We start from the raw sequence: 16138 nt of genomic DNA on the forward strand, positions 1-16138 counted from the left end.
TCCCTGCCCTCTTGCCCAGGAGAAAGCAGGACTGCTCCGCTGCTTCCCATGCGCCTTCTCACTTACTTCTTCCAGTCCACGCCTGAAACAGTCAGAGGTTTTAAATTCCGGCAAAAGGGTTTTCCCACAGTAACTGAGCTATGGTTTACATGTTGTATTCTGTGGCCTTGCAGGGAAGTGCTTTGGAAGATGCAGGGGATTTTCTTTTAAAACAGTTGCAATTCAGAGAGTGAAGTTGAAAGAAGGTTTGAATAAATCACTTATTTAACAAAAAAAAAAGAAGTGACAGCAGCCGCAGTAGCTTTGAATTCCTGTCAAATTCAAACCGTTTCAAGCACCTCTAAAAGTATTAACAGGGAGTAAACAGGCTGAATCACTTTTTTTACTAATATAGAGACAAGTCACAGGGCCTTGATCTATGTGGTATGTAAAAGCTATGCTGCAATCCAAATGATCAGTGAGAATTTATGCTTGGTGTAACTCCGCTGCCTTCAGTAGCTCTATATGAGAAGACCTTGGATCTATAGCTGATGGATATGAAAACGCATAGTGTCAGAGCTGGAAGCTCTCCAGTTCTGTACAAACAGTCTCTGAACTGTGTGAATCAATGATCTCTTAGTTCACTGAAGCAAATGACTTGGGAAAAAAGTTTTGAGCCTCTCTGATATACTTTTTCACAGCAGCTCTGTGAAACAGAGCTGGAAAAAGTAATTTTCTGGTAACCATAAGGTTTTGTAGTTTTTAAATAGCTGTGAGGTTTAAAAATTTTAATGTAAACATATGTGGTTCTAAGAACGCTTTAAAAGGACAAAAAAAATTCCTCTAATTTCTTTTCTTTCAGTTTTCCAAATTGTTAATACTTTCCAGCATGGCTGTTTATCAGCCAGCCAGTTCCCAGCGTGTACCAGTGCACGGGGGTTTTCTGTTCCACACGCAAAACTTGTTCTTTCTCCTTGCTGAACTTCCCAAGGTTTCTGTTGGCTTACTCCAAGTTTATCAAGGCCTCTCTGAACTGAAGTTGTACAAGCCAGGATGTAATCCTCACTTTCTAATTTAGTATTGTCTGCAAAATAGCATGCTAGCCAATAGTAGCAAAAAAATATTAGTGCAATAAACATAGGACCTGTCTTGACAAATAACACTGATTTTAGTCACAAAATGGGAATCTGGGAAAACTATTTTACCGCAGTAGAAAACTGCAAACAAATGTAGAAAAACAATGCTAAGGGAGAGTCAAATCCTCTGAGAGCATGAGCTGTACCTAGAATCAATCCAGAATCCATCCAATACAATGAACACTACCTAAAACAAGCACAATCCCTAGTCTGCCTTAATTAAGGATTCAAAGTGCTCCAAAAGCTCTACTGCTAGTAATTTTAGCCATTTCTGCAGACAATGTGAGAAATTTGGGACCCATGAAAGTCAGCGGGAGAGCTCAATTGACTCTTGTGGAATTCTGATTCACTCAATAAGTTTGATTGTATCAGCTGCAATGGCAGTCCATATATTCCTATTGATATATGACTTTGGAGGAGTCTTTCTCTAGTCAAGTTTTCATTTCCATTGCATAAAGATTTGATGCTAAGCCATTCCGGTTCCAAAGCCTAGCCAATTACATTGATGATGCCAGGCCTGATCCTGCAAATGGTGAAGTCAACAAAAATGTTGGCATTAATGCAGGGTTTACGAAATGTTTCAGGACAACTCAACATGGAAGTCTTTATAAGCCAAGTAGTGACAAATTTGAAAAAAAAATATATATGCTTTCCTCATGAAGATTAATAGCAAGAGTTGGCTAGTTACTTTTGATTTTTTGCAGTCCCACAGTGTAACTTCAGCGTGACGTTCAGCTACACTGCAATGGCACCCATTTTAAGACTATTGTCATACAGGAACAGATCTGTTGAATTATTTAGTGTGAGATCAAAACGAGGCTTTCTATATTCATCCACACACCATCAGCTAGAGCTCTACACTGCACATTGAGGAAAGCTAATACTGAAATCCACGATAAGTTGCGATGGTATGTACAGCATGGAAATCCAGTATTATAACATTTCCTTATTGTGGCAAATAAGAATTAGATCAGTTCAGGATGAGAGGACAGTAGCCTAAAATGTTTCTATGAGTAATACTGTCACCATAAGTTCCTTTTCATATTACACCTGCCTCTGTGGAGACTAAATACATGTTTACATTCACCCGTTGTGAGGAGTCCACTAGTTCAAAAGTGTTTATAGAATTTGTATCTACAGTATGATGAAACCTATTTTCAAGGCATATTTTAGAATTTTTACAAATTACAGATCCAATTGTTTTGCTATTTCTATGTGTTCTTCAAACCCCTCACAATGTGGGAGATAGCACAGAAATGTTTTAGTCACAGTCACTACTGAAAGTAACGATAGGCGTGTCTTCAACTAAGAGTCTAGCAGCCTCCTACAAATTTTGGTGTAGTAAACTTACAAGCAAGATGGGGTGTGTTGCTGTAGAGTGAGGGATACAGGGAGTGACCTCACTGTCAGGACCAGGATTAGAAGTCAGGTGTCCTCAGACCTGTTTGTAGGTGAGGAGTTTCTCCCTCCTTTTTAATGTCTCATTTCTCTTCTAGAGAAGAAATACTAGCCTGCCAGTATGCCACATCAGCTCCCGTTTGCCTCATTTCTGCCATAAACCACAGCGTGTCTGTGGCACGATCGCCATCAGCTACTCTGCACTGGTAGGGTTTTGTCAAGCAGTTTTGTTCACTCTGACTTGGGAAAAACTCCACAGATGTTGCTGAGAAGTACAACATGATGAAGGTTGAGTAGCATTACCAGATGCCTGCAGACCTTCCAGAGGAAACACACCTGGTTTTGTCTGCTTTGGAGGTAAACCAGCCCAGGAGATAGCTCCGTGGACTGAGGACCACACAAACTTCTTGGTACTGTATACACAAATTGGGGAACTGTGGTTTAACTGCTCTGTGGAAACCACAGTAAGCTCCACTGTTGCTGATAATCAGGAATTTAAAATAAAATGCTGGCCGTTAGTAATGAAGCTGTTGCAAAATAAAAAATATTTTACTTATTTGAAGGTTAAATGTTTGCGTTTCTAACTGCAGCAAATGTTTTCACCTAGAGCTTCCCAGCTGGCTTCCTCTGCTACTCTGACTCACTCTGTTTTGTCACACTTGAGAAGTATTTAAGCCTAGAAAAGTCTTTGAAGTTATTTGTCAACTGTCTTGCAAACACAGTTTAAAAGGTACTTGCAAGATGTCGTATTTTCAGCCACAGCTATCAAGCCAGACATTCTGTCAACCAGGGAAATCCTGTGGAGTTTTTTATCCTAAGAAAACGTGATCAGCTTCAAAGAGTAGCAGGCTGCTATCTGGTACCAAAATGACACTAAGAATGACTTTGAAATCTCTTCTTCATAAATACTCCCCATGGTTTCAATGCAAGTTTTTGCCAAGTAAGAATCTAAATCCTGTATGAAAAAGAGTGATAAAAGTTCTGTTCCGTATAAAACGCACACTGTATGTTAGCGTAATGTTTAAATGCCTGCAATTTTATTACCTAGTGCTTCAGTTTTGGGCCCCTCACTACAAGAAGGACATGGAGGTGCTGGAGCGTGTCCAGAGAAGGGCAACGAAGCTGGTGAAGGGCCTGGAGCACAAGTCTGATGAGGAGCGGCTGAGGGAACTGGGGTTTAGTCTGGAGAAGAGGAGGCTGAAGGGAGACCTCATCGCGCTCTACAACTACCTGAAGGGAGGTTGTAGCGAGATGGGTGTTGTTCTCTTCTGCCAAGTAACAAGCGATAGGACAAGGAAATGGCCTCAAGTTGCACCAAGGGAGGTTTAGATTGGACATTAGAAGAAATTTCTTTACTGAAAGAGTGGTCAAGCATTGGAACAGGCTGCCCAGGGAAGTGGTTGAGTCACCATCCCTGGAGGTATTTAGAAGACGTGTAGATGAGGCGCTTAGGACATGGTTTAGTGGGCATGGTGGTGTTGGGTTGACAGTTGGACTCGATGATCTTAGAGGTCTTTTCCAACCTTAATGATTCTATGATTCTATATTCAGGATTATGATCTTTCTGCTTGGAAGTTTAAAATTCTGAAATATGACCACAGATAAAAGATTCAGTTGAAAGTTGATGGCTGCCTCATTGGATGAACAGCTTCTGGACAGACAAGCCCACGTTATCGCATATGCAGCAAATGTGATGTTAAAATATTCTGCCCGGCTACAGTTCCACTTGTGACTGTGAGCAGGGTTGGATTAAAACTATGTGAAGTTGACATTTCCAGGTCGAAGCACTGGCATGAACAAATGTGCTGGGCACACTGCGGATGGAGGATCCTGTCCCAGAACGCTTTTCGGCCTTCCATTGCAGCACACATCTTTGTTGTTCACCAGTGTAGACCAGAGCCAAAACCAGAGCAGAAAACTTTCCTACCAAAACCACATGATCCTCAGATATTTTGACATGTGTGTGTGTACCAGCAAGTCTGAATTTGGCTCTGTGGATATTTGTTAGGAGTTATCATGGATTTCAATCTTCCGTGGTTTTTGGAGCACTGGACTGCATCTTACACAGCAACAGCGGCAGGGGCAGTGATGTGCAACCAGCACTGATGCTCTCATTTTACCCCGTGAGCATCCCCCAGGCCAGAGGGCAAGGTTTGTGGTAGAGCTTTTCTTCAAACATCTTCAGTCAAGCATTGAGGTGACATTTCAGTCCAGGAGACAAGACTAGCTCTAGTTTAAAGTAAATCTCCTACACCACTTATAGTCTAGTTATGGGGCTCTCAGCACCAATTGCTTTAATAACTTGACCCCCTCCTATTGTGCTTCGTTGATAATGTAGGTGTAGCCTTTGAAAGATGTCAGTGTTTGAACACTGTTATTAATACATGGAAGCAATGATAACATTTGTCTTTCAAAACAGTATTGTTTAGTTTGGAAATGAAATAATATAAAAAAACTAAGAGAAAAGGGTAGCTGAACAGTTAGACAGTAAAAAATCACTATGTTAAAATGTGAGCACAGTTAATTTAAATAACCCAACACCCCATTTAATGAAATATTATAAATATATTATAAATATAATAGTAATATTAATAACATTACTATAATACTATGCAAAGTTATTATATTTAAACAAATTGCTTTGGTTTATTCAAATGAAAGATGAGACACATAAAAAGGTCACGAACATGAATATATCCGACTAGCTAGGAATTACCCAAGCCTCGTAATTGAAATAAAATATTCAGTGGAAAAGATCTAAAAGACATTTCTCCATTGTACAAGGTTGCACAAAAAAGAAGAGGGAGCAAAGGAGCAAATGAGATTCACAAATCTGCTTTTGTTGCAGCAAAACTGAGCTAGTGCAGGAATCCAGGATAGACCCAGAAAGTCTTTTCATTTGGAAAATTGTAAAACAAGACCATGAAAAAAAAATTACTAGGAATTAGTATCTAAGAAGTGAGAATAATGTTTTCAAAAGCAGCTACTCCTGTAGTGCCTCAGGTGCAATTTTCAGTGCCAATAATTTTTTTCATTTAGAAGTCAAATGGAAAAGCTGAAAAGAGTTGGCTTAGAGCCAAGTAAGGGGGTTTTTTCCCCCCTTCTCACTGACACAGAAATAGAAACAAACTTCTAGTGTCAGAGAAGAGTTCCAGACAATCAGAAAACAAACATCCCATTTAATTCACAGATAGTTGTAAAAAAAGCAAAGGAAAACAAAGTCTAGCTTCACAAAGTTGTCACTGAGACTCTTCCTTTCTAACAATATTCAGCGTGGTTTAGATACTTGCTTAGGATCTGAGAGCCCCAGAAACAAATCCCATCTCCACCTCTTAGGATTCCGCCTTAGGAAAGATGTGAATTATCAGTCTGAGGTATAACTGGGGATAAAGAGCACTTCAACTCTAATTTTAAATTGTCCATCAGTCCTAGTTCAATTTTTTCACTGTACAATACAATTCCCTCCTTTAAAGAGAGTTGTTTATCCCACAAGTGTGCTGGAGAAGAATTCTGGGAAGTGTCTGGGAAGAATTCTGGCAATGAAAACTGTAGGGTAAGTGCTAAGTAGTATTAATTTAGAAAAGAATGTGCTACAGTTATTCTAGAAATATGGCAAAGACTGATCATTAAGTTAGATTGTTAAACATGAAGACAGGAAATATCATGCCTACCAACCTGGTCCACCACCTCCTCACCTGATCGGGCGTTATCATCTCCCTGCCCTGTCACTCCTGCTTATAGTTCTCCCCAGGTTGGCCCGGCAAATGATCACTACTATGTATTTCTTGTGGTATCACAGCACTTAGGAAACAATCATGGATCCTTCTAGATGTGGTACAAACACAGCTTTTGACCCACTTGTTGAGGTGAATCTCATCTCTTCCCAGCAGTTCTTGGTCCTCAAAGAGGAGACATCCCATAGTCATAAAAGCCAACTCCCCATTTTCAGCACCAGCTGTGCAAACAATAGTTGACCTACAGGATCCATCCATTCCTCCAGCCCTACCCCCTCACCAGTAGGATTGAGGAGAAACCACCTGGGCACCTATGTCTTTGACTCACCCTACAGCAACGTAGTCATGCTCGATACACTCCATGTCTCCCCTAGCAGTACCGTGGGTGACCATGTGGAAGAGCAGCAGGGAGTAAAAGTCTGAGGCCCACACAAGACTCAGTATGCTCCCCACATCTTCCCAGATCTCAGCCCCTTAACAAACCTCCCCAGACAGCATGTTGGGGCAGCAAATAGGAGTAGTCTCCAACTACTATCACACTTCACTTCCTCCTGCATGGTTCAGGCTCAGCCAGCTCAGATGCTTTGCTGGAGAGAGCTTCCAGCCTCTTGTCTGCTACCAGAGCACTGAAGCTGTTCTGTAGCTGCAAATGTCACTCCTGTCTCTGGTACCTCCTCCACTCATCCATGACCTTTCAAAGCTATCTTTTGTTCTGATTTTATACAGTACCTAGAAGGATCCACATTTGTTTTCTAAGTGGTGTGATAATACAAAAAAAACTAATGATCATTTGGTATTACCTCACTGTAATAATGGTTATGAGTGAGAGTTAAGTGACAGGTTATTTCAGGTTCCATGCTGCCTCTGTGGCTCTTTGACTCTATGATAACTCTTACATATATAGAGACATATACAGAGAGGCTTATTTATGTTAAACTTTTATTAAATCAGGCTAGATATCACATCACAAACTCATGGCTTCTGAACTGCTCTGTTTAATGAATAGACTCAGCCTAAGGCATTTTAAGGCACCTTTTCAATTACATTACAATCTTCTGCTGGAACTTAGTATCACTTTGCAACAGAGAAGCCTATGAAAACGTCAAGTTTCACAGTAGCACATTTTTGTGAGCAAGAACATTTTGTAATTTTTGGATTGTGACATCTTCAATCACTGGTTGAAATATGGATCAGATTTGGCTACTACAACATCAGATTAAAAAGCAGCATGAGGATATGAATAAAACAACCAGAAACAAAGAGGAAATAGCTCCCTCTCCAAGCAGAACTTTCTTCAAAATCTTAGAAATACAGATCTACATTTCCAAAGGCAGCTACTCATTTTGATGTTTGATCTGACACATCAAAACGGGCTCAGGTCTTCACAGCACTAAAGTTCAGCAATCTGTAAAAAAACAAGATCCACTCTAAGGATGGATGAGACACCACATAGTGAGCCCCCCAAACCGCTAGACACTCTTAGGGAAAGGCAGTAAAAGGGAGAAGCAAAAATAAATGCATTAACTTAAGTAAATTCAGCAACATGGGGTTTTTTTTTCCTTTTCCCTCTTCTACTTAGTTCTCCTACATCTTTTCTCTTCATTTCTTACAGTTTCTATCTTTGCGTTGCTGAACGGTGTTCTCCTCTCTCCAGTTCCCTTCAGGAATTCCCAACCTTCTGTTCTACGTCTCCTCTTTCCTTCCCCTTGTTCTGTGCTTCTTCCTTTTCCTTTTGCTGATGCCTTTCTTTCTGGCACTAAACACAGTAGACTCATCTTTTCTCTAGAAACCCCTCTTCTTTTTTGTCCATTTCCATAGCCTGTACCTACTCCATCTCCCAATTAGTATATTACCACCTCATTTCTTCCCCAGATCCTTACACAGAAGAGGATGTGTGAATGGAAATGGTTTAGTGAGCATAGGAGCTGAAGCCAGATTGCTTCCAGTTTTTCTCCTGTCTCGTATCTTTTCTGCCACCCCTTCGCTCATGATACCTGCCTATGCCACTGCAAAACAGGCAGTATAGCTAGTGAGAAGAGCACCACTTGTCTCCAGCAGCAGTCCCTGGGAATGAAGGTACATCTAAATTCCCAAAGGAAAACCAGCAGAACCCATAAATTTCAGCACTTAAATCAATTTGAATAAACTTTGTTTAAAGCTGTTCTTTCTTCTTGGATCTGAACAGCAAATGGAGAAGATCAGGATCTTTGAAAACTCTGCGTGCCTTCACTAGAAGCCTCAGGAACATGAGTTCAGCCAATGTCTCCCAACTCTGAGGCATTCTTTGGTTGTATTTTCTATGGTGTGGCTAAAATTATCTTGGCTTAAGTACATACCAGAAGTGACTGTAGTTAATACCTGACATAGGTTAGGCTGGCTTTATAACCAAAATATTCCTACAAGTAGTAACTCTAGAGTAAAGGCAGCGTGGCAGAAGGCTGTACTAGTTAAACGCTTCTTACACTAGCAATAACTTTTCATGCTGCTGTTGTAACTAAGATGCGACTATCTCCAGAGCTCACAAGATCAAGATAGGAAGAAAGAGGTGCTAGTCATGCAGCTAGCTGTATTTTTAAACCCCTAGTCCCCGAGAACATGGGAAGGAGCTTCATTTAATGGCAAAATATGCTGAGTTCATATATTCTGCAAGCTCATGGCACTAACAATATTCCTCTTTCAAAGCTACTGAACTTTGTTTCCTTAGGGTTGGAAGCTTTCACCTTCCACTACAAAGTTAATACATTTCACTGAATTGAGAAGATTATGCTAAAATCCACCAGCTCATAAGGAACAGGTCTGCTCCACAAAAGCCACACTCCACAGGCTGTAAAGAAAGAAATACATGCCCCAGAGCACCAGCTGACCATTGCAGGCAAATGCTAAAATGCCTGACATGATACCTAGATCAGTCTCTTTTCAGGAGGTGTGTTGGAGGAGGGCTTTCCCAAGCACTTGAATTTGTTAAGTTTGGATGCTAAGAAAGGCAAGTAAGGTTCATTATGTACACAAAACCAACACTCACCACCTATCAGTAGGAAACAAGAGATTATTCCACACATTTACAAAAGGTTTCAGAATATGAAAACAGGTGACTCAACATAGCAGTCCTAAACAGGTTTCTTATGCAAAGATTTTAAGTCTGTTGGCTACTAACTAAAGGAATAGGTGGGTTAGCTCTGCAGAAAGATGCCCAGAGGTGATTACTATAAGCCCATATAGGTAATCTGCAGTCCTGTGAGATGTCTATGAATTATAAAATAATATTACCCTGCAATTTTAAAAGGAGGTGTAATAGTGAGTGTTTCTTATTGTTGACTCTTACTTTTCATTCCTGCATGCCTTGAGTAGAATCGAGGCTGTAAAAGTAAACCGTTTCTGTTCTGTGACACTGGTTTCAGGCTTCCAATAGAGAAATTCTTTTTCACACTCCAAATTCCTTCCAGAGCCACTGTTAATAATTTGTCAAAACAATACTGTTATAACTGATTACTTCAACTTGTTCTAGAATTAATGTAACTTTTAAAAGACAGTCCCTTTGGTCTATACAGTAATTAGAAATAGTTAAGCAGAACACTATAATCTTCCTCCATAGTTAATGAAATGAGATTGACATCTTCAGAGACCAATTCAGATTGCTAAAGGTATACGTCGCTCTCTACTGTCTGTAGAACAGCTTAGGACTACTAGGCTAACTGAAGCAGGACACAACTGATCTATAATGTATAAGAAACAGCAGTAATACCATCGATGCATCCAGCATGATGTATTGATCATACTGGAATACCTCATAAAAAGATAGCAGAACAACAACAACAAAAACAACATTCCCCCCCCCCCCCCGAATCCAACAAAAGTCCAAAACAAAACCAACACCACCAAAACAAAACAAAAAAGCTAATTTATTTTGTGGAAAGGTTACAATTTACTAACCATCTAATTTAAGTAAAAGAATAAACTTACTAATAATCTAAACTGTGTAAATCAGTAACCATCCAACCTGACAATTGTTGTTTATCAGACCACAAGCCACTTAGGGAGCATCTCTAAATGTATACAGATGAAAAAGGAACTAGGTACTTGCTGAATAATCTGTACACCAGCATCCATTTGACCTTATTATACATAGCATTGTTATGCTATGCATATAACATTATGCTATACATACCATTTATACACTGAGCTTGTTATACATCCATATTATACATTCCTGTAATGAATATTTTTGTAATTTTTCTGTATTATCTTTAGTACTTTAAGCCTTTGTAACATACATTTCATTGGGAGACTCCCCAGAAATCACGAGAACATATACAGTGCATCCATTTATACGATCAGACTGAAATATTCCAGACAATTTTGATCCACTGGCAGATGGATGCAGTGAAATATAGTTGTGTTCAGCTCTTAGTAACATTAGACACATGAGCAGATTGAGCAGACCAACGTTAACATCTGCAGTTCAGCTGCTTCTCCAGAATCCCTTTACAGTCAATGGGAAAAGAACAAGCGCTTTTAGAGCACGAAACATGCAACGGTAAGTACGTAGGACAAGTCAGAAGAATTGCATTTTCAAAGTGCTTTTTTCTCTCTGATTACTATAGACAGAGCCTACATAAGTCATTCATTTGCAGGTGTGTGCTGTAATTGCCTAAGGAGCCTAATCACAGTAATGGAGTTGCAGGTTCAAATGGTCTTTACATCTGGCACAATACTGATTACATCACCTAACTTATGTACGTTTTTGTCTGTGAATCCAACTGTTTTAAATTCATTTTGAGTGAGTTTAGACTTGGGTCTCAATCCTACGTAAGAGAAACCAGACTTTTTTCAAAATTTTCCAAATTTGCAAAACAAAGGCAAAAATGCCCTTATTACATTTGTGGAGGATGTAGTAATTAGGAGATACAGCGGTGGGCTTATTCCAACAAAATGCAGCTTAATATAACCAAGGAATAGCTTTACTGTACGGAAGAGAATGTGGTGCCACAGAATGGGAACTGTGTATTTTGGAGCAAAAGCATCACGGATTTAGGAGTAACTGTCAACAAACAGTTCAAGGTCCTAGTGCTAACGTTAGCCCTAAAATAAGTAGATGATTCTCTCTCTCTACAGGCTACTAGTGATACAAATACTGAAATACCATGATCAGATTTGGTATTCACATTTTAAAATAGGAGGTGAAACTACTGGTGAGAGTACATAAAAAGCCAAAACCAAATATATGTGTATATACCTCCTTTGGAAGAAAATTCTGGATAGTAAAAAAGGCACTATTATATATCCAAGAAAAGCAAGGAGCTGAATCATGCAAATCCAAATTATTAATCAGGCTTTTTTTTTTTAATACACCAACCACTAGAGCAAACTAATGAGGGAAGCTGTGGAATAACCAGCTTTACTCAGTGGACTCTACAGAGAGGTACCTAATAAAATAAAACTTGGCTTGGCTGATAAAGGCAATAAGACCTTGTAGTCAACCAGATAAGACAACCTATCCTTAAACATTACAAACTTCTGAAAATTAATTTTCTACAATTAGATTAATAGATCTTATGGCTGCAGGAGACCACCAGCATGATGTAAGTTTTGTCTTATATGGGTCACTTGGCTTCAGGCCCATTCCTGCACCAAGACTAGCATATGAGTTTGGACCAGGGCTAATGGTTTAAGCGCAAAATATTTAAAGTGTGTATTAAAAATGGTGAATCTAAGTGATCTTTGTTAAATTGTTCCAGCATTAAGATCTCTTTTTGTTAAAAAACGCTATTTCTACTCTGATCTTATCTCATTTTTACCTCCAGTTCTCAGAACTTTTAATAGTTTAGCTAGACCGAACACCTTGTTCCTTCTTAGACTTCCATTTCCTCATTTGCCTACTGTAATCAAGTCTCTCCATAACCTTTAAGCTGCCTAAACAGACTGATTTTCTAATTGCTTTCACCATTTTCCTGTTCTTTATTTACCTTTATCATTCTTACCTCAATTTCTTTTCAACACCAACTTCATTTTTGAATAGCAGAAGGGGACAAAATATTCTAATAACTACAGCACTTCTTTCAAGGAAAAAGGTAACAAAACCTCCCTACTGCTTGGCATTTGTTTCTGTTTTATTAAACTGGTAGATCATATGGAATTATCCATGTTCTCTATGGTCCTGTAATTTCAGAATAAAAAAAAAAGTAACAAAGCCTATATGCAATTCTTCTGTTTTTAAATGTTCCCCAGGCTATTACATAAATGTTCTGGGCTGTTTTTTTAAAATACTAATTTTGCCACAGTTCATCAAAAAAATTTATATTTCATTTGCCCTGACAAACACTTGCCATTTGCTGATAAGGAGGATTACCTGCAGCTGGATGTTTAGCTTCTCTCTGAAAACGAAGCTCTTCTTCAAGTATTTCTTTAACTCTCCTAGATGGCTCAACATATACAAATTTCTTCCCTGTTAGTAAAACATATTACAAAAGAACCAGTTATTTTAAATCCCCTGAATGCTAATATGCTTTGCCAAGTGTAATGTCATTTTATGCTGCTTTCAGCAGCATACTTCTGTCTTCAGCATACTTTAAGACAAATCATTTACAAATACAGGACAGTGTTCAGCCAGGCCCTGCTCCCCAACATCGAGCGATTCCTCACGACCACGGTGGGTAAATCTAAAAGGGGAGCGCTGGCGGGCGCAGCACAGTGAGGTGGCTGTCCCACGCGGGACCCACGGCCACGCCAGGGCACTCGAGGAGACGGCCACTGTCTCCCCATGGCGAACAACCCAAGGCGGGGCCGCGCATGGAGGAGGTCTCCATGGAGATGTCCTAGCCGAAGGAGATCTCCAAGGAGCTGAAGAGGGATTAGGGCACCTCTAGGCAGACCCTGTCTGACAGGACACTACCACACCCCTGCCGTGGTGGGGTGCACGGTGCCGGGGGAGGCGAGGGGCCACCAAGCAAGGTGGCAGCGGGGGATCAGCGGGGGGAAAGGCTCGGCTCCCCCGAGGGGACACGCCGTGGGGGGCGGGGTGGGGAAGGGGAACGGGCGCGGGGCGGTAGGGCGGGCCCCGCCGCCGGGCCGGGGGACCGCCACGCTCACAGGGCTGCCCGCCTCCCGCCGACTCGCCGCGGACATCGCTGCCCGCCTCCTCGGCCGCCACCACCGGCTGCTCCCCGCTCGCCGCTTTCATGGCCTCCGCCGCGCCCGAGCAGGTAGGAGCCGGGCGGGCCGGTTGCCACAGGAGCGGGGGCGGGCGGGGGCGGTCCGGCTCTGCTCCGCGGCCGGCAAGAGGGAGCACGGCGGCGGCGGGGCGGCGGGCGAAGCAGAGGCCCGGCGCCCCGGCAGGGCGGGCCGCGGGGCAGAGCAGGGCGGTGCCGCCCTGCCCACCCTCCGCCATGTTGGGACTGCGCCTCGGCGGGGGCGCGCGTTCCTGAGGGAGGGAGCGCGCCTCCTCCGGCAGGCTTGTGCGGAGGGGGTGGATCGGACCCGCCATTTCCAGTCACAAGTGGGGTGGTTTACCCCTTCCACAGGCCTGAGTTAACAACGGGGGACCTCCGAGGCAGGGTGTGGCCGGTCGCCATCACCAGGGGACAGCAGGCCACGGCCACCGCATGCCCGCTTGGGGCACAGGGTGGGTGATAGCTCTAGGTATCATTAACGGTTCTGCTCTAGGTATCGTTAACAGCTCCTCGTTTGTGTCCATCAGCGTTACCGCACTCAGAAGCGGGCACGCACATCACGAACATTTTGTACCCCTGTGGGGTGTCACCACTGGCCCGACTTAGGAAAGGATGCCTCCTCGTCCTCACCTGAGGCAATGGCAGACGGATGGGAATGAAGACAGAAGACTCCAGTTTAACTGGATGGATGATGTAGATCTACTAATACTCAAAAGTACTAGCTTGGTTTTAATAACGCTTTTCATAAAATGAGGCATATTGATACGCTGTTTATAGGACTGAAGCAGGCTTGACTCCCCTTGTTTTGCCACTGTTAAAGTTTTGAGAATGAAGAGCAGCTGGCAATTACAGTAGTCAATGGATAATGCTGCCGGCAGGCACACAGGGAAGCTGTCCCGCTCACCTGGCCAGGAGCTTTGCCCTGCGGTAGCTTCCTTGAAATGAAGACTTTGCATACAGTAGTAAGAATTTATAAGATACAAACCAAGTCTAATTACACAAATGCATGAGGTATTCCATTTCTGTATTTTTCCTTGATGCATTTCAAGGTGTATTCATCTTCCACAGATGTCCTGAAACCAAACTTCCAAAATAATAAGCATTAAAAATCATCTTGTACCATCCATAGTTCAGAGGCAGTTCTCTTATTTTCTAACAGAAGTGCTCAACAGGGCTTCTAGAAAGGCAGGTGACGAAGATGCCCTCCACAGATGCTTGATCAGAGCACCAAATGTGGGCCAACATACCCCAACACTGCTGCTACTGCTGTTACAAACGTGCTTCAGCTCTGCTAGTGGTGTCCGGAAGGAGCTTGGGATCACTCAGTAGGGCATCTGCACAGGACAAAGTGTTTTGTTACAGCTCTCACACTGACAGTACTTCAGGTCTTACATTAAATTTTCAGTTCAATTTGATTAACGCAGAGAAGCAAGTTTCTCCACTCCTAAATTATAGATGGCAAAGTTGAAGCTCAAAATCATGCAGCATGCCATTACCATGGGAAAATCTTTCACGTACTAATTCCCATACAATACAGATCATCTGCTGAGCTGACAGCATTGCTGAAGTTCTACCAATATCCTTCTAAATCACTATTGATCAAAAAATATCTAACTGCTCAGAGTAGTTGTTTTGAGATGTCCTGTACTGGTACTTAAAAACTCTCACTCATTAAATACTTGCATTTAGTAGTGATTTTTGTCTGAAACTTACGCTTGATCAAAGGTGGGGGAAAGAAAAAAAAGATGGGAAGTGTACATTACTGGACCTCTCACTGATAGCTGAATAATCCAGAGATGTTGATTCTCCAAAAGAATTTGAGAGATTGAGAGATGCAGAACTGATGCAGCTGATGTGAACAGTAACACAGGTAAATTAAACTCTCAAATCAACTCTAAAAATCATAGAATTTTTCACTTGCCAGCAGAAGGACTGAACTGACAAACAGAAGCAACAAGTTATGATGTTTCTTGTGAAAATATATAGCATTAATTAACGTTTTTCTGCTAAGTTAAACCAAATAGTACTCAGTGCTAAGACCTGATAAGAATGCCTCAGATTAAGGGTCCCAAGTCTTCACTGCAAACCAGTGAGATTCTAGCTGGCATGGCTGCACAGAGAAGCTGCACTCAAGCATGCGCTAAGGCCTCAAAGTCTTAAGAAACAAACCAATCGGCCCACCCCCACCACCTTGAGTTTGGTTAAATGACGACAGCCAAATCTGTCAGAATTTTTAGAAGCCCAACTCAGATGTGAATGCCAAGGATTAGTAATACAAGCTATCACAAATCAAAAAGGTGTTAAATAAGAAAACAAAGGAATGGTCTGGAAATTAGGGAATTTTGAGGAAAAATACCAGTAAAGTTTTTAAACTATGCTGATGTCCTAATATTTGAGTTGGAACGAGGAATTCCCTTTGGGGATTCAAAAGTGGAAGAGAAACACTGTTGAGTGTGTCCTGCACTAAATTAGCTGTAACTAAATCAGACACAAGAGTGTGTTGGCTGTTTATCCTCATACAGTTGAAGTTTACTTGTTCTAACTAATGCCATATCCAGGACATTAAAACTCTACTCCTCAACTTAATTTGCACAGGAAAAGTACACAGGATCTTCATAGAAAGTAATTTCCTTGAAAAGTACCAGGAAAAAAAATAAACTGAAACTACTTTATCATCCTATGAATAATGCTTTTGATTTATGAACAGGCGATTGCATTGATAATT

At 41.5% G+C, this 16138-nt stretch overlaps 1 protein-coding gene across 2 annotated transcripts; it reads right to left on the reverse strand.

Moving 5' to 3' along the window:
• Nucleotides 1–7167: 7167 nt before the first annotated feature.
• Nucleotides 7168–13636, reverse strand: C1H11orf97 (chromosome 1 C11orf97 homolog). Of its 2 annotated transcripts, none has more exons than XM_075140167.1 (4): nucleotides 13334–13636; nucleotides 12594–12689; nucleotides 9570–9695; nucleotides 7168–7652 (listed from the first exon to the last, which is right to left on the reverse strand). In XM_075140167.1, the coding sequence occupies exons 1-4, from the start codon at nucleotides 13629–13631 to the stop codon at nucleotides 7645–7647; spliced, it is 528 nt and encodes a 175-aa protein (XP_074996268.1). In that variant the 5' UTR covers nucleotides 13632–13636; the 3' UTR covers nucleotides 7168–7644. The 2 variants fall into 2 exon arrangements, with proteins under 2 accessions (XP_074996268.1, XP_074996269.1); XM_075140168.1 differs by having other exon boundaries at nucleotides 13361–13634.
• Between the last annotated feature and the right edge of the window lie 2502 nt (nucleotides 13637–16138).

Source organism: Calonectris borealis, chromosome 1, assembly GCF_964195595.1.
Source record: "Calonectris borealis chromosome 1, bCalBor7.hap1.2, whole genome shotgun sequence".
Classification (NCBI taxonomy): Eukaryota; Metazoa; Chordata; class Aves; order Procellariiformes; family Procellariidae; genus Calonectris; species Calonectris borealis.